The sequence below is a fragment of the Vipera ursinii genome (assembly GCF_947247035.1).
Source record: "Vipera ursinii genome assembly, chromosome: 6".
NCBI classification, from domain to species: Eukaryota; Metazoa; Chordata; class Lepidosauria; order Squamata; family Viperidae; genus Vipera; species Vipera ursinii.
This window is the reverse complement of record NC_139515.1, coordinates 85,871,339-85,895,645: the sequence shown is the minus strand read 5'-3', so window position 1 is coordinate 85,895,645 and position 24,307 is coordinate 85,871,339. Positions and strand designations below refer to the sequence as shown.

Sequence of the window (24,307 nt, the reverse complement as noted above, 5' to 3'; positions counted from 1 at the left end):
GAACAATTAAATCAGTGGAACAAGTTGTGGATGCTCCATCACTGGAGGCTTTCAAGAAGAGGCTGGACAGGCACTTGTCTCAAATTGCACAGGGTCTCCAGCCTGAGGAAGGGGTTGGACTAGATGACCTCCAAGGTCCCGTCCAACTCTGTTATTCTACTAATGCCATCACGATCAACAACTAAGGGAACTAACTAGGTATGCCTAGTCTAACGAAGAGAAGGACCGGGATGACAAGAGAGCAGTCTTCCAATACTTGAGGGGCTGCCACATAAAAGAGGGGGTCAACCAATTCTCCAAAAGGCAGGACAAGAAGCAACGGATGGAAACTAACCAAGGAGAGAAGCAACCTAGAACTAAGAAGGTGTTTCCTGACAGTGAGAACAATCAATCAGTGGAACAACCTGCCTCCAGAAGTGGTGGGTGCTCCAACGCTGGAAGTTTTTAAGAAGAGATAGGACAACCATTTCTCTCAAATGGTATAGGGTTTCCTGCCTGAGCAGGAGGTAGAACTAAAAGATCTCCAAGGTCCCTTCCAACTGTATTAATTCTGTTCTGTTCTATTCTATTCCATATTTTCTATTCTATTCTATTCTATTCTATTCTATTCTATTCTATTCTATTCTATTCTATTCTATTCTATTCCATATTTTCTATTCTATTCTGTTCTATTCTATTCTATTCTATTCTATTCTATTCTATTCTCTATTTTATTCTATTCTATTCTCTATTCTATTCCATATTTCCTATTCTATTCTATTCTATTCTATTCTATTCTATTCTATTCTATTCTATTCTATTCTTTTATTCTACTCTACTCTACTCTACTTTACTGTATTCTATTCTATTCTATCCTATCCTATCCTATTCTCTCTTCATTTGACTAGACACATCTAGTGCCCTTAATCATAGAAAGAAAGAAAGAAAGAAAGAAAGAAAGAAAGAAAGAAAGAAAGAAAGAAAGATTGCATCAGCTGTCCTATTACAAGGCAGAAATCCTTCACTTAGCACCAGTGAGTGAAGAGATATGTAGCTAAAGATGTAGAATATTCTTTATCCCTCTAATCTTGAGAAGCCTAGGAAGAAAGGAGGGAATTGCCAGGAGGTTGGACTAGAAGACCTCCATGGTCCCTTCCAGCTATGTTAATTCTCTTCTTCAGAGGAAAGATGTTTGTTTCGATGGCCCTGCCGGATCCCTCATGTTGTCTCGACAGTCCTGGGAAGGGGCTCCACGATGGAGGAAGAGGGCAGTGCAGGGAAGGAAGGAGCTGATCTTCACGCAGAGGCATTTGGGGAAGAGACGGCTGGCCCCAGGGGAGTTCTGGGACCTTGAAAGCCAGGCCAGGCCGTGCCAGGAAATGGGCACGGCGGCAGGATCCAACACAGGAGGTGGCCGTCAGAGAGGAAGGCAGTGTCCCTAGAGTCTTCCAGAGAGCCAGGAGTCTCAGTAGAGACAATTGTTCTGAGGCCAGAGAATTGGGGGGGGGTTGTCCCACAGAGCCCACCCTTCTGTACCCCTGCAGACAATGCAGATGGCCTTGGGGGGGCCTCCCAGCTCCTTGAGAACGTAACGGCCGAATGAGGGTAAGAGAGCGGGGTGATGGTCAAAAACAATCCCTTCCTTTCCCCAAATCCACGAAAGCTAGCCCGGAGAGACCAATCCCATTTCTGTAGTCTGGTGAGACAGCTGTCACTTTAAAAGCGGGGCTCCCCAACCCGTGGGCTACAGCCCACTTAGTGGACCGCGAAGGGTTTGCAACCAGGCTGCGGAAAAGGCCAGCGGGCGTGTCTGCACATCCACACTGGCGTGAGCAGTGGTCAAGCAGGCGCATAGTGGTCGTGTTCTCGAGTGGAAAACCGGTCAGCCAATCCCCTTCGGGGAGGGCAAGTGGATTCAGTTGTCCTGCCCACTTAACCACCAGGCTACGATGACCACCTTCGCCTTTGAGCATTGCGGTGAGCAATAGAAGAACGGAGACGTGCACGTGTGCCCGCCGTAAAGTACATTTTGCTAAAAAGCCTCTAGCCCGAGCGTTATACAGGACTGATGATTGATGATCGATCTGCACGAATCTGTTGTGATCCCTCGCCAGCCCATGGATCCGGCAGCTGAGTCCGAGGAATCAGATGAGGAGGAGGAGGGTCCTGGAGTGACATCAGTGTCAGAGGAAGGCTTTGAGGAGTTCCAGGACTCACAGTCGGATGAGGAGCCTGGCCCCTCTACTCGCGCTCAGGCTGAGACGCAGCTGTGCTGGGAGCCTGAGTTGAACAGTGATGAAGCGCAGCTGGGAAACATCCAGGATGCACGAAAGCGCCGCCGGCAAGAGAAGCGAGCAGGACAGAGGAACGCAATGGGGCGGCTCCAAAGGCAAAGGAGAAGGCATTAGGAAGCCACGCCTGGGCTGCATTAGAAAAGGGAAGGTGTGGGAAGTGCTGGTTGCCGAAGGCCACTATTCGTGTTGAGGATCGAGTTTCGTGTTTGTTTGCCTTGGACATTGACTCGGGTCTGTGAGAATAAAAAGGGTTGATTTTTTCTTGTGGTTCCTGCCTGTTTCTTGGAAGAGGGGTTTCTCCTTGTGAGCAGAACAAGGACTCACATAGGCTGGGACAGAACACCATCAAGGACTGCTTTGGGCTACGTTCAGCCCCTCCTCTCTGAATTATTCAAACCGTTGTTGGCTTTTCTGGGCAAGCTGTATGCGTTGATAAGCGGACCCAGGCCAAGCTGGAGAGCATTTTTCCGTCACTCTAGGACACGGGTGTCAAACTCGCCATGTCATGTGACGTGTCGTGACGGATCGCAACTTTTTTTTCTTTTTTTTTTTTTTTGCATTGCCGGAGCTGGAATGGCACGGCCTCCGCATGTTGCAACCAGGCCCAGTTTGACACCCCCTGCCCTGGGATAAAGGTGCATAAGCAATTAAATGCATTAAACAGATTCTCCCTTTGGCTGAGCAGAGCTGATGCTTTACAAAGTCTGAGTAAGGCTACACTTGGACCACTGCATGCAGTTCTGCTGAGCAGAATACAGAAAAGATGTTGAGACTTGGGAAGAATGCAGACAAGAGAAACAAAGCTGATTGGGGGGCTGGAGGCTAAAGCATATGAAGAACGGTTGCAGGAATTGGGTACGTCTACTTTAATGAAGAGAAGGACTGGGGGGGGCATGATAGCAGTCTTCCAATATCTGAGGGGCTCTTACAAAGATGAGGGGGGGGTCAATACTATTTTCCAAAGCACCAGAAGGCAAGACGAGAAACAATGGATGGAAATTAACCAAGGAGCGAGAAGCAGCCTAGAACTAAGGAGAAGTTTCCTGACAGTGAGAACAATTAAATCAATGGAACAAGTTGTGGATGCTCCATCACTGGAGGCTTTCAAGAAGAGGCTGGACAGGCACTTGGCTCAGATTGTACAGGGTCTCCAGCCTCAGCAGGGGGTTGGACTAGATGACCTCCAAGGTCCCTTCCAACTTTTATTATTATAAACATCTGAATAAATGACTTACAACTGTTTTTAATAAGAGACTGACAGCCATTTGTCTGAAATGGTATGGGTCTCCTGCTTGAGCAGGGGGTTAGACTAGAAGACCTCCAAGGTCCCTTCCAGCTCTGTTATTCTATGTTCTAGAGGTAAAATCCGTGGGAGGGAACTCCTTGAATGAGTTTGTAATGTCGCGTGCTTCACATAGAGACGGACACAGAGCTGGGGTGAAGATGAGTTTATTCTGAACAGAACGAACTGGGGAAACAGGGAAGCCTGGCGTCTATTTGTACCTGCCCAGGTGGATGGCATCCAATCAGTTCAAACCTGGGCTTCCCGCCAGTGCAGGTGACAATGGGTGTAGATCCTGGCTTCCCACCAGGCTGACCATGCCTGGGGCTGTCAACAGCTTAAGTCATTAGGCTTATCCTGAGTGAGCAGTCATGCCTGCCCCGAGCTGTCCAGCCCCTCTGCTGATCTGCACCATCAGCCTCCTGCTGTGCTGTCCTTTGTGTATGCTGGGAGGCATACACTGCAGAGTTCATCCTTTTTCCCCAGGCTGAGTCAACGATTTGGATGAGGGGATAGATGGGGAACTCATCAAATTTGCAGACGACACCAAGCTGGTAGGAATAGCCAACACTCCAGAAGATAGGCTTAAGATACAGGAGGATCTGGACAGACTCGAACACTGGGCGCTATCTAACAAAATGAAATTCAATGGTGAAAAAAGTAAGGTTCTACATTTAGGCAGGAAAAATCAAATGCACAGGTATAGTATAGGTGGTACCTTCCTCAATAGTAGTAACTGAGAGGGATCTCGGAGTCCTAGTGGACAATCACTTAAATATGAGCCAGCAGTGTGCTGCAGCTGCCAAAAAAGCCAACACAGTGCTAGGCTGCATTAACAGAGGGATAGAATCAAGATCACGTGAAGTACTAATACCACTTTACAATGCCTTGGTAAGGCCACACCTGGAATATTGCATCCAGTTTTGGTCACCATGATGTAAAAAAGATGTCGAGACTCTAGAAAGAGTACAGAGAAGAGCAACAAAGATGATTGGGGGACTGGAGGCTAAAACATATAGGGAACGGTTGCTGGAATTGGGTATGTGTAGTTTAACGAAGAGAAGGGTGAGGGGTGACATAATAGCAGTCTTCCGATATCTCAGGGGCTGCCCCAAAGAAGAGGGAGTCAAGCTATTCTCCAAAGCACCTGAAAGCAGGACAAGAAGCAATGGATGGAAACTAGTCAAGGAGAGAAGCAACCTAGAGTTAAGGAGAAACTTCCTGACAGTGAGAACAATTAACCAGTGGAACAACCTGCCTCCAGAGGTGGTGAATGCTCCAACACTGGAGGCTTTTAAGAGACTGGCCAGCCATTTGTCTGAAATGGTATATGGTTTCCTGCCTGAGCAGGGGGTTGGACTAGATGACCTCCAAGGTCCCTTCCAAGTTGTTGTTGTTGTTGTTGTTGTTGTTGTTGTTGTTGTTGTTATTATTATTATTATTATTATTATTATTATTATTATTATTATTATTATTATTATTATTATTATTAGTCTGCCTCATGGAGAGAGGAGGTGAAAAGTCAAGATGCTGCCTTGATCCGCCCAATCAAACCCCTTCCTATTGTTAATGGGAAAACACATGGATGCAGCTGGTGGGAAGGGGGGCCATGATGTGTTAAGGAAACAGACTCCTTCGTGCCCGCTGGACTTTTTTCAATTCCTTTTTTATTAAGAGGCAGGTGGCTGGTTGCAAAGCCCAAGCAACCATTTGGGAGCCCACAGGTCCAGCTGTCCATCTTGGGTAACTACTTATTTTGTTTCTGTATTTATTTTTATTTTTATTATTTTATTTATTTTATTTTATTATTATTTTTTATTTATTTATTATTTTATTCTATTTTGTTTTCTTTTATTTCATTTTTTACACTATTATATTTTTCATTTTTTATTTTTTGCTCTCATTTTTTTCTTTATTCTATTTTCTTTTATTTCATTTTTTACCTTTTTTTTCTTTTATCATTTTACTTGCTTTCTTTTATTTCATTCTTTTACTTTATTTTTTTATTTTCTTCTTTTTACTGTTTTATTTCATTTTCTTATTTTATTTTCTTATATTGATTTTATTTTAGCTTAGCTTTATTATTTTCATAAAATAATGAAACCTGCCGGCGAAACCTATGTAATACTCTTTTCTCCTCCTGTTTTCCCCAGAAAAAAACCCTGTGAGCTGGTTTGGGCAGAGAGAGAATGAATGTCCCAAAATTACCCAGCTGGCTGTCACACCTAAGTGGGGGGGACTAGAATTCACCATCTCCTGGCGATTGGCTCAAAGTCACCCAGTCAACTTTCATGCCTAAAGTGGGACTAGAATTCGCCATCTCCTGGCGATTGGCCCAAAGTCACCCAGCTAATTTTCATGTCTCAGGCAGGACTAGAACTCACCGTCTCCTGATGATTGGCCCAAAGCCAACCAGTCGGCTTTCATGCCTAAGGCGGGACTAGTACTCACCGTCTCCTGGCAATTGGCCCAAAGTCACCCAGTCGGCTTTCATGCCTAAGGTGGGACTAGAACTCACCGTCTCCTGGCGATTGGCCCAAAGTCACCCAGCTAACTTTCATGTCTAAGGCAGGATTAGAACTCACCGTCTCCTGGTGATTGGCCCAAAGTCACCCAGTCAGCTTTCATGCCTAAGGCAGGACTAGAACCCACCGTCTCCTGGTTTCTGGACTGGTCCCTTAACCATACCGGCTCTTCCCACCAACCTCCCAGCTGATACTGTGTTTTTTTTTCTTTTTGACACGCCTGTAGAGCAGCTATCCTCTGAGAAGAATGAATCCTGAAGCCAAATCAATGTTGTCCTTACAACATTGTTTATTTCTTTAACCTGTTAGCAACTGTGCTTTGCCTAGCATGGGGGTAGGCAACTCCCAGAATTCCTGAGCCAGCATGGGGGAACTATAGCCCCTTCATGACTTGTGGACTTCAACTCCCAGAATTCCTGTGCCAGCCATGCTGAGGGGAAAAGGAGACGTTGCCATGCTGGCTCAGGAATTCTGGGAGTTGCAAGTCCACAAATCATAGAGCTGCCAAGGTTGGCCTAGACCAGGGGCAGGCAACCTTGGCTCTTTTATTGACTCATGGACTTCAACTCCCAGAAATCCTAAGCCAGCATGGCTCAGCATGGAAACCTCTCCCTTTCCCCTCAGCATGGCTGGCTCAGGAATTCTGGGAGTTGACGTCCATGAGTCATAAAGCGTCCTAGGCCAGGAGTAGGCAACCTTGGCTCTTTTATGACTTGTGGAGTTCAACTCCCAGAATTCCTGAGCCAGCATGGGGAAACTATGGCCCCTTCATGACTCGGGGACTTCAACTCCCAGAATTCCTCAGCCAGCCTGGCTCAGCTTGGAAACCTCTCCCTTTCCCCTCAGCATGGCTGGCTCAGGAATTCTGGGAGTTGAAGTCCACCAGTCATAAAACAGTCAAGTTTGAAGACCCTTGCTTTAGGCCAGGGGTACACAACTTTGGCTCTTTTATGACTCGTGGACTTCAACTCCCAGAATTCCTGAGCCAGCCATGCTGAGGGGAACAGGAGAGGTTTCCATAGGAGCCATGCTGGCTCAGGAATTCTGGGAGTTGAAGTCCACGAGTCATAAAAGAGCCAAGGCTGCCTACCCCTGGCCTAGCATAAATAAAATTAGGACCCCTTCTTTGAGCCTAACCCAAACGCACACCCATCCACCCATCGGCCAAATTTGCTGGAAAAACAGCCTGTCTTTTCAAGTGAGGAGATTGTGATCTTGCTGTTTTATTTTGTTGTTTTTTTCCCCCCAAGCAAACACACCTGAAAAGTGAAACAATCCGAGGAGGCAATATGCTCATTAGTACACAAAAGCTTCTCCGTCTCCTATTCTCTGGGCGAGAGCTGATAATGGGGAATAAATGGCTGAGTCACCAGAAGAGCCCTTTTCATTTTGTGCCTGGTTCTCTCTGCAAAGGAGGAGATAAGGGCTTCAAAGGGCTGGCCCCAATCTGCCAAATGAGCAGGCCATTTCTCTTTCTTGTTCTTTTTTTTAAAAACAACTTTTGTTTTCAGAGCCAGATGGTCGTCTGTCTGATCTCTCAGCAGCTCAAGGACCAGACAGGAAATTGGCTTTGCAATGACTTTGCCACAAGTCCCAGGTCTTACGCATAGAAAAGACAATTGGTAGCCCTCAGAGTTGAACTGGGGGGGGGGTCCTGGGTGCTCCCTGAGCTGGGTGGTTTCCTTGCAGACGTTTCATGACCCAACTAGGCAACATCATCATTGCTGGAAAGAGTGGGGTTTGTGGAGAGGAGAAGGAGGAGAAGAATGAAGGGGGAGAAGGAGAAAAAAAAGGAGAAGAACTGTGGGGTCCTTGGTGCGCTCTGAGCTTGGTTGTTTCGTTGCAGACGTTTCATGACTCAACTAGGTAACATCATCAGTGCTAGAAGGGAGTGGGGTTCATGAGGAGGAGGAGGAGGAGGAAGAGGAGGACTGTGAGGTCTCTGAACCCGGTCATTTTCTTGCAGATGTTTTATTAGCATTAGATTAATGCAAGGCCAACAGTTAATCAGCAGCCATGTCTTCATTTGTATCCCACTTTTATTATTTTGACAAATACCTCAAGGTGGAGAACATATCCAACACACCTTCCTCCTCCTAGTTTACCCACAACAACAACCCTGTGAGGTGGATTGGGCTGAGAGAGCGATTAGTCCAAAGTCACCCACCTGGCTTTCATGGCTAAGGTAGGACTTGAACTCACCGTCTCCTGCTTTCTAGACTTAAGCAGTAATCCAAACTGGCTGTCCGATCAAGGAAACCCTAACTCAGACAAAACAAGCTAACAGTAAACAACAGCCTAATCGAGGACCCACCAACACTTGCAAGAAAAGTCACTGGGATATAAAAATGAGGCAAAACTCCGCTCCCTTCCAGCACTGCTGATGTTTACCTAGTTGGGCAAAGAAACGTCTGCAAGGAAGCCACCCAGCTCAGGGAGCACCAAGGGCCCCACACTACTACTACTAGTAGTAGTAGTACTTCTTCTCCTTCTCCTCCTCCTCCTCCTCCTCCTCCTCCTCCTCCTCCTCCTCCTCCTCCTCCTCACTTCCAGCACTGATGATGTTACCTAGTTGGGCCATGAAACGTCTGCAAGGAAGCCACCCAGCTCAGGGAGCACCAAGGGCCCCACACTACTTCTACTACTACTACTAGTAGTAGTAGTAGTAGTACTTCTTCTCCTTCTCCTCCTCCTCCTCCTCCTCACTTCCAGCACTGATGATGTTACCTAGTTGGGCCATGAAACGTCTGCAAGGAAGCCACCCAGCTCAGGGAGCACCAAGGGCCCCACAGTCTTATATGTCTAATAAGCATTTTCCCAATAATAAGGGTTGAAGTCTTTGGTTCTTCCAAAACCTAATTCCCAAGAATAAGTCCTAAGAAGCTTTTCTTCCTTCCTCCGCCTGCTTCTAGTCCATATTGTGATTGGGTCTTGTAGGACAAAGCTACCAAAGCCAGTCTCTTGATATAAATTGCAAGTAATCCTCGACTTACAGCAGTTCATTTAGTGACCGTTCAAAACCACAATGGCAATGAAAAAAACAAGACCGTTTTTCACTCTTATGACCGTTGCAGCATCCCCCCTGGGGTCACCCTGATCAAAATTCAGAGGCTTGGCCACCGACTTGTACTTATGATGGTCGCCGTGTGCCAGGGGGTCACGTAATCGCCTTTTTGCGGACCTTCTGACAAGCAGAGTCCATGGGGGAAGCCAGATTCATTCAACGACTAGCAGCCACGGTGATTCGCTTAGCAACGGTGGCAAGAAAGGCCGTAAAGTGGGGCAAGGTTCACTTCACACACCTCCGTCTTGCTTAGCGACGTCAATTTGGGGCTGAGTTGCGGTCGTAAGCCGAGGACTCCCTGTATTCCGTTGGAGGGAAGGCTTGTGCCGTCTCCAGCGTTGTCGCTCTTTCTGCAAGAGGCGAAGAGAAACAGTGGCTGTCCCGGTTGACCTGCTCTTCAGATTGTGGAAACATCTCGGCTGACATTTTTTTGGGGGGGGGTTTCCTCCTTTCGGCCCACCTGCCGCGGCCAGAAGACATTTAGGGTAGGATTTCCTGGCCTCTTTTGGGTCAATGTGAGGTTTGGCAGGAGGTGGCCACCTCGTTCTCTTACGGGTTGCAAGCTTCGGAAAGGGGCCGGGGCGTCCCGTATCGCCCCCGCCTCCCATTCAAAGCTATTTAAAGGCCTTGGCGGCCCTTTGTGGCTTTTGTGACAATGGACTGCCGTGCGATTGTATAAGAGGTTGTGGCTTTATTGTTCCTTTGCCCGCCGATGTTGACCATTTGGTTCTGAAGAGAACAAAATACAATGGAGGCCGCGTGAAAGGCGGTCAGGGGAGGACTTGATGGGTTTGAGGAGGGGATCCGAACTTCATTTCTTCTCGGAGATCAGAAAACTTCCCAAGGAGAGGAGAGGATAACGGAGGGGAAGAGAAGATAGGATAACTGAGAGGGTGGATAGCATAGGATAACAGAGAAGAAGGGGAGGAGAGGAGAGGATAGGACAGGGGTAGGCAACCTTGGCTCTTTTATGACTGGTGGACTTCAACTCCCAGAATTCCTGAGCCAGCATGGCTCAGCTTGGAAACCTCTCCCTTTCCCCTCAGCATGGCTGGCTCAGGAATTCTGGGAGTTGAAGTCCACGAGTCATAAAGCGGCCTAGCCCTAGCCCAGGAGTAGGCAACCTGGCTCTTTTATGACTGGTGGACTTCAACTCCCAGAATTCCTGAGCCAGCATGGCTAAGCATGGAAACCTCTCCCTTTCCCCTCAGCATGGCTGGCTCAGGAATTCTGGGAGTTGAAATCCACGAGTCATAAAACGGCCTAGCCCTAGGCCAGGAGTAGGCAACCTTGGCTCTTTTATGACTGGTGGATTTCAACTCCCACAATTCCTGAGCCAGCATGGCTAAGCATGGAAACCTCTCCCTTTCCCCTCAGCGTGGCTGGCTCAGGAATTCTGGGAGTTGAAGTCCACCAGTCATAAAAGAGCCAAGGTTGCCTACCCCTGGGATAAGATAACAGAGGGGAAGGGAGGATAGGATAATGGAGGGAGGGGAAGGGAGGGTAGGGTAGGGGAAAGGAGGCTAAGCCAGAATATCAGCAAATAGCCCCAGCCTGCAAAGACGAAGTGAGGAAAGAAAGCTAAGGCTCAAAATGAACTAAGGCTTGCGACCAAAGTCAAAAATGACAAAACAAAAAAAGCTTCTTTCAACATGTTAAAAAAAAGTGAAGGAAATGATTGATCCATCAGTGGGTGAAAGTGGCAAGAAGGTGACAAGCAACAGGGAGAAAGCCGAACTATTTTTTGCATCTGTCTTTACACAAAGGGAAAAAAACAGACCAGCCTATCAAAAATAGTGCCATAAAAACAGAATAGAAAGACAAGTTAAGATAGGCAAGAAAATGGTAAGTGAACACCTGTCCAGCCTAGCCGAGTTCAAATCACCAGGACCAGATGGATAGGATGAGTTGGGATAGGATAGGATAGGATAGGATAGGATAGGATAGGATAGGATAGGATAGGATAGGATAGGATAGGATAACAGAGGAGAAGGGGGGATAGGATAGGAAAACATAATTCTCCAGCCAGCTTCCCACGAACAAACCCAATTGGAGGAAACGGGATTGCTTAACGATAACATGATTCATGTTAAGGACAGTGGTTTGCTTAACATCCGCCTTAGCCCCGGAGATTCTGCTCCCAGTTCAAGGATTATTATTAATTTTTTAAATTTTATTTTAATTCCATTTATATCCCGCCCTTCTCCGAAGACTCAGGGCGGCTTACAAGCTTAGCAGTAGCCTTCATTCTATGTATATGCCTGCTTGTTAGGGCTTTCACACATACACCCAAGCGGCATTATTACAAAGTCAGCTTAATTGCCTCCAACAATCTGGGTCCTCATTTTACCTACCTCAGAAGGATGGAAGGCTGAGTCAACCTTGAGCCTGGTGGGACTTGAACCTGCACTAATTGCAGGCAGCTGGTGTTACTTAAGGAGGCATTAGCCCACTGCTCCACCAAGGATTGAAAACCAAGGAAAAGAGACAGTGTCCCCCTCCCTCCCCCCCCCCCCGGTCTTCTTTCTTTTCCACCAAGCTGTGGAAAAGCTTGGGACGTTGGTTGAGGTTTTTTCCTGCAGGGGTGACATGCAATTCAGATGCAATGTGGAGCAAAGGTGCGGATTTGCTTCCCAGGCACCCCGCAGGTTCTCAAAATGAGATATACTGTATATATATATATTTTGCCCAGAGGAGGGAAAGCCCTCTTCTTTGAACCTTGAGGTTCCATCCATGCAGAATGGGAGCATCAGGACCTGCTGGGAATTTGGACTCTGATCTGTGTTTCTTTTTTAATGTCCTGCCGTTTCTGTCTGGTTTCCTGTGCTGCACAAGCTGCCTTCCCCCCCCTCTTTCTCCCTCCCTCTCCCTCTCTCTCCCCCTCTCCTTTCTCTCCCCCTCCCTTTCCCCTCTCCTATCTCCCCCCTCCCCCCTCTCTCTCTTCCTCTCCCTCCCTTTCCCTCTCCTCTCTCCCTCTCTCCCTCTCTCTCTCTCTCTTCCTCTCCCTCCCTCTCCCTCTCTCTCCTCTCTCCCTCTCCTCTCCCTCCCTCCCTCCCTCTCCTCTCTCCCCCCCCCTCTCTCTTCCTCCCTCTCCCTCCCTTTCCCTCTCCTCTCTCCCCCTCTCCTCTCTCCCCCTCTCCCTCTCTCTCTCCCTCTCCCTCTCCTCTCCCCTCTCTCTTTCTCCCTCTCCCCTCCCTCCCTCTCCTCTCTCCCCCTCTCCCTCTCTCTCTTCCTCCCTCTCCCTCCCTCTCTCTCTCCCTCTCCCTCTCCTCTCCCCTCTCTCTTTCTCCCTCCCCCTCCCTCCCTCTCCTCTCTCCCCCTCTCCCTCTCCTCTCTCCCTCTCCTCTCTCCCCTTCTCCCTCTTCTCTCTCTCTCTCCCTCCTCTCCCTCCCCCTCTCTCCATCCTCTCTCTCCCTCTCCTCCCTCTCTTTCTCTCTCCCTCTCCTTCCCTCCCCCTCTCCCCTCTCCTCCCTCTCCCTCCTTCTCTCTCTCCTCCCCCCTCAAAACACTTGTGCGCATTTTTTTCCAGGCTTGGCCGGAAATCTGCTCTTAAGGAAAAGCCGGAACGGAGCAGAAAACATTTGGTGTGTTTGTCCTATCTTATAAAATGGGTGAGAAGTTGGCCGGCATTTTTGGTGTTTCCTTGTTGCATCAGCTCCGCTCTCCATGGGAGGGTCCACTTGGACCCTGCTCAAGGAGGAGAAGGGGTGGGTGCTTCCTTCCCCCCCCTTTGCCTCCCCCCCCCTGCAGTTCCAGCTCCTGGGAAGAATTCCGACAGGATAAAACCCAGCCGTGTGAGCAACACAAAACACCTGCCACATTTGAGTTGTCTCACCAAGGTGCGAAGGAATTGCGGGCCTCAACAACTTCAAAGCTTGGCAAAGAGGCTGTTAGATATGGGGTGTGTGTATCTCTGAGACCCCCAGCTCTTTTTAGTGTGTGTGGGGGGCTAGCCCTGTTTGAAATGAGGGGGGATTAACTGAGGAGGAGGGGAAGAGGAAGTTGGATATGTTGAAGATGAGATCACCTTTATTGTCTTTTTTTTTTTTACTTGCGGACACAACGACACACGTGAAAAATGAAATTTAGTCGAGCATCTTTGCGATGCCCTGAACAGCTGCAGTGGTCATACAATTGGGCACAATCTGCTCAACAGCCTTGCCTTACTTAGCGACGGAAATTCTGTTTATGGTTAATAAGTTGAAGACTACACTTTTGCTCCTTTGTCCATTATATATATATATATATATATATATATATATATATATATATATATATATATATATATATATATATATATATATGTGTGTGTGTGTGTGTGTGTGTGTGTGTGTGTGTGTGTAGATCTAGAGTCTCGGGTTTCTTCCCGCGTTCCTTTCATCTTCAGAAAGTTGTGGCGACGGATGGGATTTCGTCGAAACGTCGCCACAACTTTCTGAAAATGAAAGGAACGCGGGAAGAAACCCGAGACTCTAGATCTACACATACAGACACCCGCGAGAATCTACGAAAACATATATATATATATATGTATGTATGTTTGTATGTGTGTGTGTGTGTATATATATATATATATATATATATATATATATATATATATATATATATGTGTGTGTGTGTGTGTGTGTGTGTGTGTGTGTGTGCAGATGAACGCTTTGAAAACTCTAATCCATGCATCTTAAAAGTTTGCCAACATTTTGTATCCCACTTTCATGTTTTGTAAACGAGTCAAGGTGAGGAAGATAATCTGACACCTTTCCCTGTGAAGCAGGTTAGGAGAATGTCTGGCCCAAGGTCACCCAGCTGGCTTTCAGGCCTAAGGTGGGACTAGAACTCACCGTCTCCTGGTGATTGGCCCAAAGTCACCCAACTGGCTTTCATGCATAAGGCGGGACTAGAGCTCACCACCTCCTGGTGATTGGCCCAAAGTCACCCAGTCGGCTTTCATGCGTAAGGCGGGACTAGAGCTCACCGCCTATTGGTGATTGGCCCAAAGTCCCCCAGCTGGCTTTCAGGCCTAAGGCGGAACTATAACTCACATCTCCTGGTGATTGGCCCAAAGTCCCCCAGCTGGCTTTCAGGCCTAAGGCGGGGAACTAGAACTCACCATCTCCTGGTGATTGGCCCAAAGTCACCTAGCAGCATTTCATGCCTAAGGCGGGACTAGAACTCTCCTTCTCCGGCTTTCTAGCCTGGTGCCTTAAGTGCCACACCAACCCACCTTTCCCAGCCTCTCCCCCTTTTCGGACGAGCTCTCTTGCTACTTCTTTCCTCCGGCTTTGCAGTTCTCTTCCCTGCTATTAATAGATCCTTGTCCCCGATGGAGGGTGGGAAATCCTTGGGGACGGGTGGAGGCTGCAACCACAGGAAGTCCCTGGCGGCCGAGCAGGAAGTCCTCCCCCCTTGGCGTTCCCGTTCCACTTGTCCCGAAATAGCCAAAGGTGTATTATATGTAAATAGTTATTAGTATAAAGTTAAGCAATGTTGGTTATGAGGTAAAGCTCTTTTGACAGCCGAACACGCAGGAGTTTTGACAGCTGTCAAAACTCCCCAGCAAGGCGCAGGGGGCTGGACTAGAAGACCTCCAAGGTCCCTTCCAAGTCTTGTTATCCCGTTAATTCTCTTAACGGGGCTGGTCTGGGCTGCATGTGGGAAAGCCGTGACCTCTTTCTAACTCAGTTCTCTCTCTCGGGGGTGGGGTGTTCTTCCTAGGAGTTGCTGCTGATTCTTCACCCACTCCTCCTCCTCCTCCTCCTCCTCTTCTTCCACCCAGCGTGACTGTCCCTTCTGTCACCGCCGATTCTGCTTCTCACAAAACATTGGACAAAGTGACCACCTCAAGTCTCACTTCCGCACTCAAGACGCCAACTAGCAAGCCTTCAGCCCCGCCAACCTCTCCCACGTCTCCAGTGGTGGCGGAGCCCCCCAAGATACCGTCGACGGGGACCTCTTTGAACGCCACCACCCCTTCTTTGCCCACGAAGCGTGGAGACACTACCACCCCCGTCGCCGTCATCGTTCCAAGCGCCACGGCCTCGCGGGCACCTACGTTGGCTCCGGAGTTGACGGCCACCAACAGCACCTCTTCGCGGGGGACAGCTGCGAAAGGTCCCACCTCCACCAGCGGACCCTCCACGTTGACCTTTTCTCCCCCCTTGCCTTCCTCCGCAAAGCCGGTCGGGTCCACAGGTAGGTTGCCAGTCTCCTGGATTATAATTCCCTTAATCCAGAAGTCTCGAGTTTGGGCAATTTGGACGATTGGTGGATTTCAGCTCCCAGCATTCAGCCAGCCAGCCAAGGCAACTTTTAAAAGACTTGTGGACTTCAGCGTCCAGAATTCCCCAGCCATGGCAAACTTTATGATTTGTGGACTTCCCAGAATTCCCCGTGCTGGCTGGGGAATTCTGGGAGTTGAAGTCCACTAGTCTTAAAAGTTGCCAGGTTTTGAGACCCCTGCCCTAATTTCTAGCTGGGTAGTGGTGGTGGTCGGGGGTGGGGGGGAATGAGGGAATTGAACCCTGGGGGGGATTGGCTTAAAGGTAAAATCTCCTTCCTATGAAAGTCCACTCTTGGCGACTTCCCACCCATATCAATTTGGGGAAAGTGAAACCAAAAGGATATTTTGCTTTTACCTCTTTCCTTCCTGGTGGTCTCCCATCCACGAACGAACTAGATCTGGCATGTTTGGCTGTTCAGACGGAGCCACAGTCAGCTGGGAGTTGCTTTGCACTCAAGAAATACTTTAAGCAGGGATTATCTTAAGAATTGGACAATTAATTTGCCCCATGGGGCCCCTTGAGAAACGGACTGTTTTGTGTGCGTGTGTATGTGGCGGGGGGGGCCCCGAATCGATACTGCTATGAAGGTGTGTAGGCAGGCATACATGCATACATGTACAACGTCTTACAACCGTTTAGTGACTGTTCAAATTTGCAACAATAAATGAAAAAAAAATGACTTAACGACCGTGTTTCACACGTACGACCCTTGCAGCATCCCCAGGGTCCCCACGATCAAAATTCAGACGCTGGGCAACTGACTCATACGTACGACAGTTACATTGTCCCAGGGTTCATATGATCCCCTTTTGCGACCTTCTGACAAGCAAGGCCAATTTGGGGAGGCTGGATTCACTTCCCAACCGTGTTACTTACTAACTTAACAAATGCAGTGATTCGCTTAACGACCGTTGCACGAAAGGTTGCTAAAACTGGGGCCACATTCACTTCACCGCTATCTAATTGAGCAACATAAATTTGGGGCTCAGTTGTGGTTGTGAATTGAGGAAATAACAACAACAACAACAACAATAATAATAAAATGATGATGATGATGATGATGATGGAAGGGACCTTGGAGGTCATCTAGTCTAACCCCCTGCTGTCCAGTCTCTTCTTAAAAACTTCCAGCGTTGGAGCATTCACAGCTTCTGGAGGCAGGTTCTTAATAATAATACCAGGAAAGGGACCTTGGAGGTCATCTAGTCCAACCCTCTCCTCAGGCAGGAAACTTTAAACCATTTCAGACAAGTGGCTGTCCAGTCTCTTCTTAAAAACTTCCAGCGTTGGAGCATTCACAGCTTCTGGAGGCAGGTTCTTAATAATAATACCAGGAAAGGGACCTTGGAGGTCATCTAGTCCAACCCTCTCCTCAGGCAGGAAACTTTAAACCATTTCAGACAAGTGGCTGTCCAGTCTCTTCTTAAAAACTTCCAGTGTTGGAGCATTCACTGCTTCCAGAGGCAGGTAGTTTCACTGGTTAATTGTTCTCACTGTCAGGAAGTTTCTCCTTAGTTCTAGGTTGCTTCTCTCCTCGATGAGTTTCCATCCGTTGCTTCTTGTCCTGCCTTCGGGTGCTTTGGAGAATAGCTTGACTGCCTCTTTTTTGGGGCAGCCCCTGAGATATTGGAACGCTGCTATCATGTCCCCCCTCGTCCTTCTCTTCATTAAAAGACTTACCTATCCTTCCCCCCCCCCCCCTTCCTTTCCCTTTTCTTTCAACAGCAAAAAGTCCGGGGGCTCCGTTCATTCCGACGAAAACATCCGCTGCGCCTGGAGTTGTCAGCCATCCTACCACCTTAGCAACTGCTACCCCTGGGAAAAGCGGAACTACAAGCAAAGATAAAGAAGCATCGGCGTTGCCCACCTCACCAAACACCTTGCTGGCAAACACCACGCCGAGGAGTGCAGGGGCCCCCAGGAGCTCCACTCTTCCGTTCTCAACTAGCCGATCTTTACCTTACCCAGAACGGAAGACGACGCCTTCGACTTTGTCCGAGGGTACCACGATTCCTCAGGAGCCTGATGTCCCGTCTCCGTCCAGCAGGGGGAACCTGACTTCGCTGGGAGGCCAGGCTAAGGTAAACAGATGGACGGGGTACCACCTGGTGAGACTTTAAAAAAAACACACACACACAGGTGCGTGCCGACACAGGCACGGCGATGTTGGTCTGTTGCTAACTTGAGCCCGTTTGGGGTAGCGGTGAAAAGGCTTCAGGCTACAAAACCAGGTTTGTTCGGTGGGGTTTGCATCGCTTTTGATATTGCCCAATAGAATACAGGACTGATCATTCCTCTGCCTTTTTTTCTTTCTTTCTTTCTTCCAGATGGTTTGTGAGAATAAGATGCCCCCGAAGGAGAAGGTGATCATTCTCACGCTAAACGAATCACGGCCTTGCGTAAGTAATCTCCGCAAAGCATTTGAGTTACAGGTGACCCTCGGCTTACGGCTGCCTTTGAGCCCAATAGGTCTGTTGTTAAGTGAGACGTTTGTTAAGCGGGTCTTGCCCCCGTTTCACGGCCTTTTGTTGCCACAGCTGTTAAGCGAATCACGGCAGATGTTAGCTTCATAACCCAGCTGTTAAGTAAATCTGGCTTCCTCGTTGACTTTGCTGGTCAGAAGGTCGCAAAAGGCAATCACCTGATACTAGACATTGGGTATGTCTAGTTCAGGGGTAGGCAACCCTGGCCCCCTCATGACTCGTGGACTTCAACTCCCAGAATTCCTCAGCCAGCAAGGCTCAGCTTGGAAACCTCTCCCTTTCCCCTCAGCATGGCTGGCTCAGGAATTCTGGGACTTGAGGTCCATGAGTCATAAAGCATCCTAGGCCAGGAGTAGGCAACCTTGGCTCTTTTATGACTCGTGGACTTCAACTCCCAGAATTCCTGAGCCAGCATGGGGGAACTATGGCCCCTTCCTGACTCGTGGACTTCAACTCCCAGAATTCCTGAGCCAGCATGGGGAAACTATGGCCCCTTCATGACTCTGGGACTTCAACTTGGAAACCTCTCCCTTTCCCCTCAGCATGGCTGGCTCAGGAATTCTGGGAGTTGAAGTCCGCAGGTCATAAAAGAGCCAAGGTTGCCTACCCCTGGCCTAGTTTAATGAAAAGAAGGACGAGGGGGGACATGAAAGCAGTGTTCCAATATTTGAGGGGCTGCCACAAAGAAGAGGCAGGTTAACTTATTCTCCAAAGCACCTGAAGGCAGGACAAGAAACAAAGGATGGAAACTAATCAAAGGGAAAAGCAACCAGGAATTAAGGAGAAGCTTCCTAATAGCAAGGACAATTAACCAGTGGAACAACCTCCCTCCAGATGTTGTGAATGCCCCAACACTGGAGGTTTTGAAGAAGAGACTGGACAGCTATTTGTCTGAAATGGTAGAAGGTTTCCTGCCTGAGCAGCGGGTTGGGCTAGAAGATCTTCAAGGTCCCCTCCGATTCTGCTATTCTGTGAGTTCCTTTTCATTTTCTGCCATTTCTTCCTGTTGATCAGCGGAAATCCAATAAGATCAGCAATAATAACATAACTGTTGCAAGCTGTATTTGAATCCATCCTATTATACTTATACCCCCATTTCCATTTAAACATTTGTTGTTGTTAGTTGCGAAGTCGTGTCCGACCCATCGCGACCCCATGGACCAAGTTCCTCCAGGCCTTCCTGTCCTCCACCATCTTCTGGAGTCCATTTAAGCTCACGCCTACTGCTTCAGTGACTCCATCCAGCCACCTCCTTCTCTGTCGTCCCCTTCTTCTCTTGCCCTCAACCTTTCCCAGCATGAGGCTCTTCTCCAGTGAGTCCTTCCTTCTCATTAGGTGGCCAAAGGATTTGAGTTTCCACTTCAGGATCTGGCCTTCTAAAGAGCAGTCAGGGTTGATCTCCTCTAGGACTGACCAGTTTGATCGCCTTGCAATCCAAGGAGCCTTTCTCTTTCTCCCTATGATCCTTAAATTCCTTTTAAAAATTCCCTCTCGTTTCTCATACTCTCTTTGTCTCTTCTCGCAAAATTCAATCAATCCATCAATCAGAACAGAGCTGAAAGGGACCTTGGAGGTCTTCTAGTCCAGCCCCCTGCTCAGGCAGGAGGCCCTATATCTCTGTGTCTTTGTCAAGAACCTTTCATAAGTCCAGTGTGGCCACTTCAGCGTATCTCTCTTTTGTAATTCCAGCGTTAAAAATAAACTGCCCACATCGTTTTTCTGGTTTACTATCTGCATGTCTTTTTTAATTGTTAAATCCTCGTCCGGTGCCATTTGTAAAGTCATTATTCCCATCCCCTTCTTGTAAGTCATTTTTGAAACTGCCCGCCAGTCAATTTCGATTTTATCCAGTTTTATTTCTGTTCAGCACCGCTGTCTTGATTCTTCTTCAAATAGCATTAAAACTTCCTCTCTTTTAAGGTAGCTATCTGGCGCCCTCTGGTGTCCACCTTCAAAGTCGTCTTGCTATCCGTGGTTTCCGAATATAAACATAACACATTTTCCCACGAGAAAGGATCCTTTCAATTAACTTCAAAGTCTTACATCAAATCCATCTGGGCCCCTAATCCGTTTAAGGCCAGTGTTAATCTTCCTTTTACTGTATATCCCATTGTTGTTACAAATCTTTAAACTTGTAGTTAAACTTCTTTTTTTTTTAAAAAAAAAAAGGGGTGGGTGGGTGGGAATTAAAGAAGACCTATCCGGTGATTTGAATAAAACTTGCCAGTTTGAAGGTTTTGAATCTTTAAAAAACAGGGAGGAAAAAAAATAATAATTTTAAGGTGATTAGGAGATGAGCCTGGGTCGAACTTAGAGGCTCGACCTAAGGCGACATTAGTAGCTGTAAGCACAATAAAGCACATCTTCCTTCCCCTGTCCTGACCACTTTCTACAGAGGGACGATCGAGAGCATCCTGTCATACGGCATCACCGTCTGGTTTGGAAGCATCCCTGCTTAAGACAGGAAGGTGGTGCAGAGAGTGGTAAGGACAGCCGAAAAGATCATTGGCAGTCCCCTCCCTTCCATCCAGGACATGGCATATAAGCGATGCTTGAGCAAGGTCTGCAGGATTGTTTGGGATGCTATACATCTTCCTCACAACCTGTTTTCCTTGTTACCTTCTGGGAGGAGGGGGTTCTGTGGAATCCAAAGCAGAACATCCAGATTCAGCCACAGGCGCTTATTTTCTGGTCCGGGCTTATATTTGGGGAAATACGGTACTAAATGCATCCATCTGGCTGATGATCCTAACTGGGGGCTTATTATGAGCATCCTGAATAATCACGCTAGGGATTTATTTATTTATTTATTTATTTATTTATTTATTATTTATTTATTTATTTATTTATTTATTTATTTATTATTTAGATTTATATACTGCCCTTTCCTGAAGGACTCAGGGCAGTTTACAGGATATTTAAAAGAAAATCAATACAAAAGCTAAAAACAATTTAAAAAGATTACATCATTCCCTGAGAAAAAATAAAAATCCCAGTTAAAGTTAAAAAATTCTCAGCCTGGGCCAGAGAGCTCGAAGAGCCAGGTCTTCAGGTCCCGGCGGAATGAACGGAGGTCAGGGGGAGTCCTAAGCTCCACAGGCAGCTGGTTCCACAAGGCAGGCGCACCCACTGAGAAGGCCCTCCCCCTGGTTGGGTCTTATTTTCGGGAAAACACAGTATATATGTATGTAGCATGTGTATATCTGTGGGTTATGTACGTGTTTGGGTGGATAGTCTCTGGTAGTAATAAAGTTGGAAGGGACCTTGGAGGTCATCTAGTCCAACCCTGCAGGAAACCCCATACCATTTCAGACCAATGGCTGTCCAGTCTCTTCTTAAAAACTTCCAGTGTTGGAGCGTTCATAGCTTCTGGAGGCAGGTGGTTCCACTGGTTAATTGTTCTCACTGTCATGAAATGTGTGTGTATATATATATATGTATATATATGTGTATATATATATATATATATATATATATATATATATATATATATATATATATATTATGTAGATCTAGAGTCTCGGGTTTCTTCCCGCGTTCCTTTCATCTTCAGAAAGTTGTGGCGACGTTTCGACGAAATCCCATCCGTCATCATCAGGCCGGAGTGTTCCTCCTGCTGCTTCCAGGAGCAATGCGTGGTCTGGCTGTTCCTTTCCTTCCAACTGCCGGTGGGGCTGTGTTCTGACTGGGTGGAGGCGTGGCTGCTTTCTGATTGGGTGGGGGTGTCCTCCGATTGGGTGGAGGCGTGGTTGTCTTCTGATTGAGTGGAGGCGTGGCTGTCTTCTGATTGGGTGGATGCGTGGTTGTCTTCTGATTGGTTGGAGGCGTGGCTGTCTTCTGATTGGGTGGGGTGTGTTCTGAATGGGTGGGGTTTTTTGTTGTGTTGTAATATCCTGAGTGTTGTGATTTGGTGTCCTGAGGAGTGGGCTGTGTAGTGGCCTCCAGAGCTTTGGTTTGGCTCCGAGTTCGAGGACCTGCTATGTATCTCTGGTATGGGTCAGTCAGGTTCGTGTGTGCGTTCTTCTGCTTGGGTGATGGCACTTTTGCTTGACTTGTTCTGTCTTCTGTGTGGGGGAGTTTTTGTTCTGGGTGTGGATGAGTCTTGCTGGGGCTGGTGGCATTTGGGGTTGTTTGTTGGTTTTTTAAATCCTTGTTTGCTGAAATTCGTTTCTCTATCAATGCTGGTTTCCAAATGTCATGTAGGCGGGAGGTGTCGTCTCGCTTGTTCATACTGTCTGGGTGTTTTTCTATTTCAATGGCTTCTCTGATTATTCTGCTATTGAGATGTTCTATTTTGGCGATTGTTTTTGTACCTTCAAAATTGATGTTGTGTCCCGTAGTGTTTATGTGTTGTACTAGTGAAGATGTGTGATCTTTCTTCTGTACTGAGTTCTTATGTTCTTCTACACGTACCTCTATTCTTCTGTTAGTCTGTCCGATGTATGTTGCTGGACAGGAGGCGCATGGGATTTGGTATATGCCCTGGTTTTCCAGTTCTATTTTGTCTTTGGGATTTCTCAGGATGGTTGATATCTTTCTGTCAGTGTTAAATGCGGTTTTGATGTTATGTTTGCGTAGTACTTTACTGATTTTGTCGGTTGTTCCTTTTATGTAGGGCAAGATGGCTCGTCCGTTGTTCTGTTCTTCTTCTTGGATGTTTTTCTGTTTCGGAGTCCCCTGCTGAATCATATTGGTGATTTTGTTTTTTTGGAACTTGTTTGCTGTCAATATGTCTGTCAGGGTGTGTAGTTCTGTTTGTATATGTGTTTTATCTGCAAGGCGTCTGGTTCTTGTTATTAGTGTTTTGGCTACTGAATTTATTTGTGCTGGGTGATGATGTGATTGCGCATTGAGGTAACGGTTGGTGTGCGTTTTCTTTCGGTAGACTGTGTGTCCTAGGGTGCCGTTTTGTTTTTTGTATATAAGTACATCCAGGAAAGGTAACTGGTTGTTTGTTTCAATCTCCATGGTGAATTTTATTTTGGGATGTAGGCTGTTCAGGTGTGTTAGGAAGTTTTCTAGCTCCTTTCTTCCGTGGGGCCAGATCACGAAGGTGTCATCCACATATCTGAGCCACAGTTTTGGTTTGTTTGTAGTCTTTTCCAGAGCGTTAGTTTCAAATTCTTCCATGAAAAGGTTGGCGATAACTGGTGATAGAGGGGATCCCATTGGTGCGCCTTCTATTTGTTTGTATCTCTGGCCTCTGTGTATGAAGTATGTGTTTGATAAGCAGTGTTCTGCTAGTTCTATAATATGGTTTGGTGGTTGGTATTTGCTTCTTATTGTTGATAGAGCTTCTTGGACTGGCACCTGGGTGAATAGTGATACCACATCGAAGCTGACTAGCAAGTCTTTTTGGTCTATCTGTAGATTTTTCACTAATTCTATAAAGTGGTATGAGTTTTGGACATATGAAGCTGCCATTTCTGCTTGAGGTTGTAGTTGTTTTGCTAGGTATTTAGCTAAGTTTTGTAGTGGTGAGCCTATAGAACTTACTATGGGTCTTAGTGGGATTCCATCTTTGTGTATTTTGGGGAGGCCATATAGTTTTGGGCATCTGGATGACTTCTCCCTGGGAATGATTGTTTGTTGGATTTCTTGACTTATAGAAGTTGATTTTATCTTTTTCTTGGTGGTCTTTTCTAGATAGGTTGTGGGATCTGTATATATAGGTTTGTATGTAGTTTCTTTGAGTAAGTTGGACAGTTTCTCTTCATAGTCTGATGTGTCCATTACCACTGTAGCATTGCCTTTATCTGCTGGTAGTATGATTATGCTGTTGTCTTTTCTTAGGTTTTGCAATGCTACTTGTTCTTCTTTTGTTAGGTTGCTTTTGGGTGGTTTGCTTGTGCATAGGATGTGGGTGACTTCATGTCTGACTTGGTCTGCTTCATCTGCATTGAGTTTAGTTAAGCTGGTTTCAACTCCACATATGATGGTTTCTGTGGGAATTTTCTTTGGTGCAACAGCGAAGTTGAAACCTTTTGCTAGGACGTTTGTTTCTGCTGTTGTTAGTCTTCTGTGGGAGATGTTGTGCACTACTTGTTGTAGATGTTGTTGTGATGTGGTTGTTTGGTTGTTGTAGTTCTCTAATTGTTTGAGTTTCTTTGAATGTCTGTTGTTTTTATAGATGGTCTCTGTTTCTGCTCTCCAAACCGCCAGTTGTTTCACTTTGTCCCATAGTATCGGGTGAATAATGTTGCTGAGTTTGAGATGTAATGTTAGTAGGTCCTTGTTTGTTTGGTCTAATTGAAATCTTTTATTGTGGAGTTCATTTCTTAGTAATGCCATTTCTGTTCTTCTTAGAATGCGTTTGGTTGAAGTGGTATTGATGTGGAATTTCAATTTGAAACAATTTGGTCTTATATTTTGGTCTCGACATTGGCATAGGAAAGGTATGTC

General features: G+C 46.9%; 1 protein-coding gene across 1 annotated transcript in view; it reads left to right on the top strand.

The window, feature by feature from the left end:
- The window catches only part of LOC310642426 (uncharacterized protein), a 37,409-nt gene extending 19,370 nt beyond the window's left edge, over positions 1-18,039 (top strand). Inside the window, exons 2-4 of the mRNA XM_083366141.1 lie at positions 14,857-15,333; positions 17,148-17,503; positions 17,750-18,039. Of these exons, the coding sequence (XP_083222267.1) occupies positions 14,857-15,333; positions 17,148-17,503; positions 17,750-17,995 (1,079 nt within the window). The 3' untranslated portion in view covers positions 17,996-18,039. The remainder of the gene's footprint in view (positions 1-14,856; positions 15,334-17,147; positions 17,504-17,749) is intronic.
- The last annotated feature ends 6,268 nt before the right edge of the window (positions 18,040-24,307 follow it).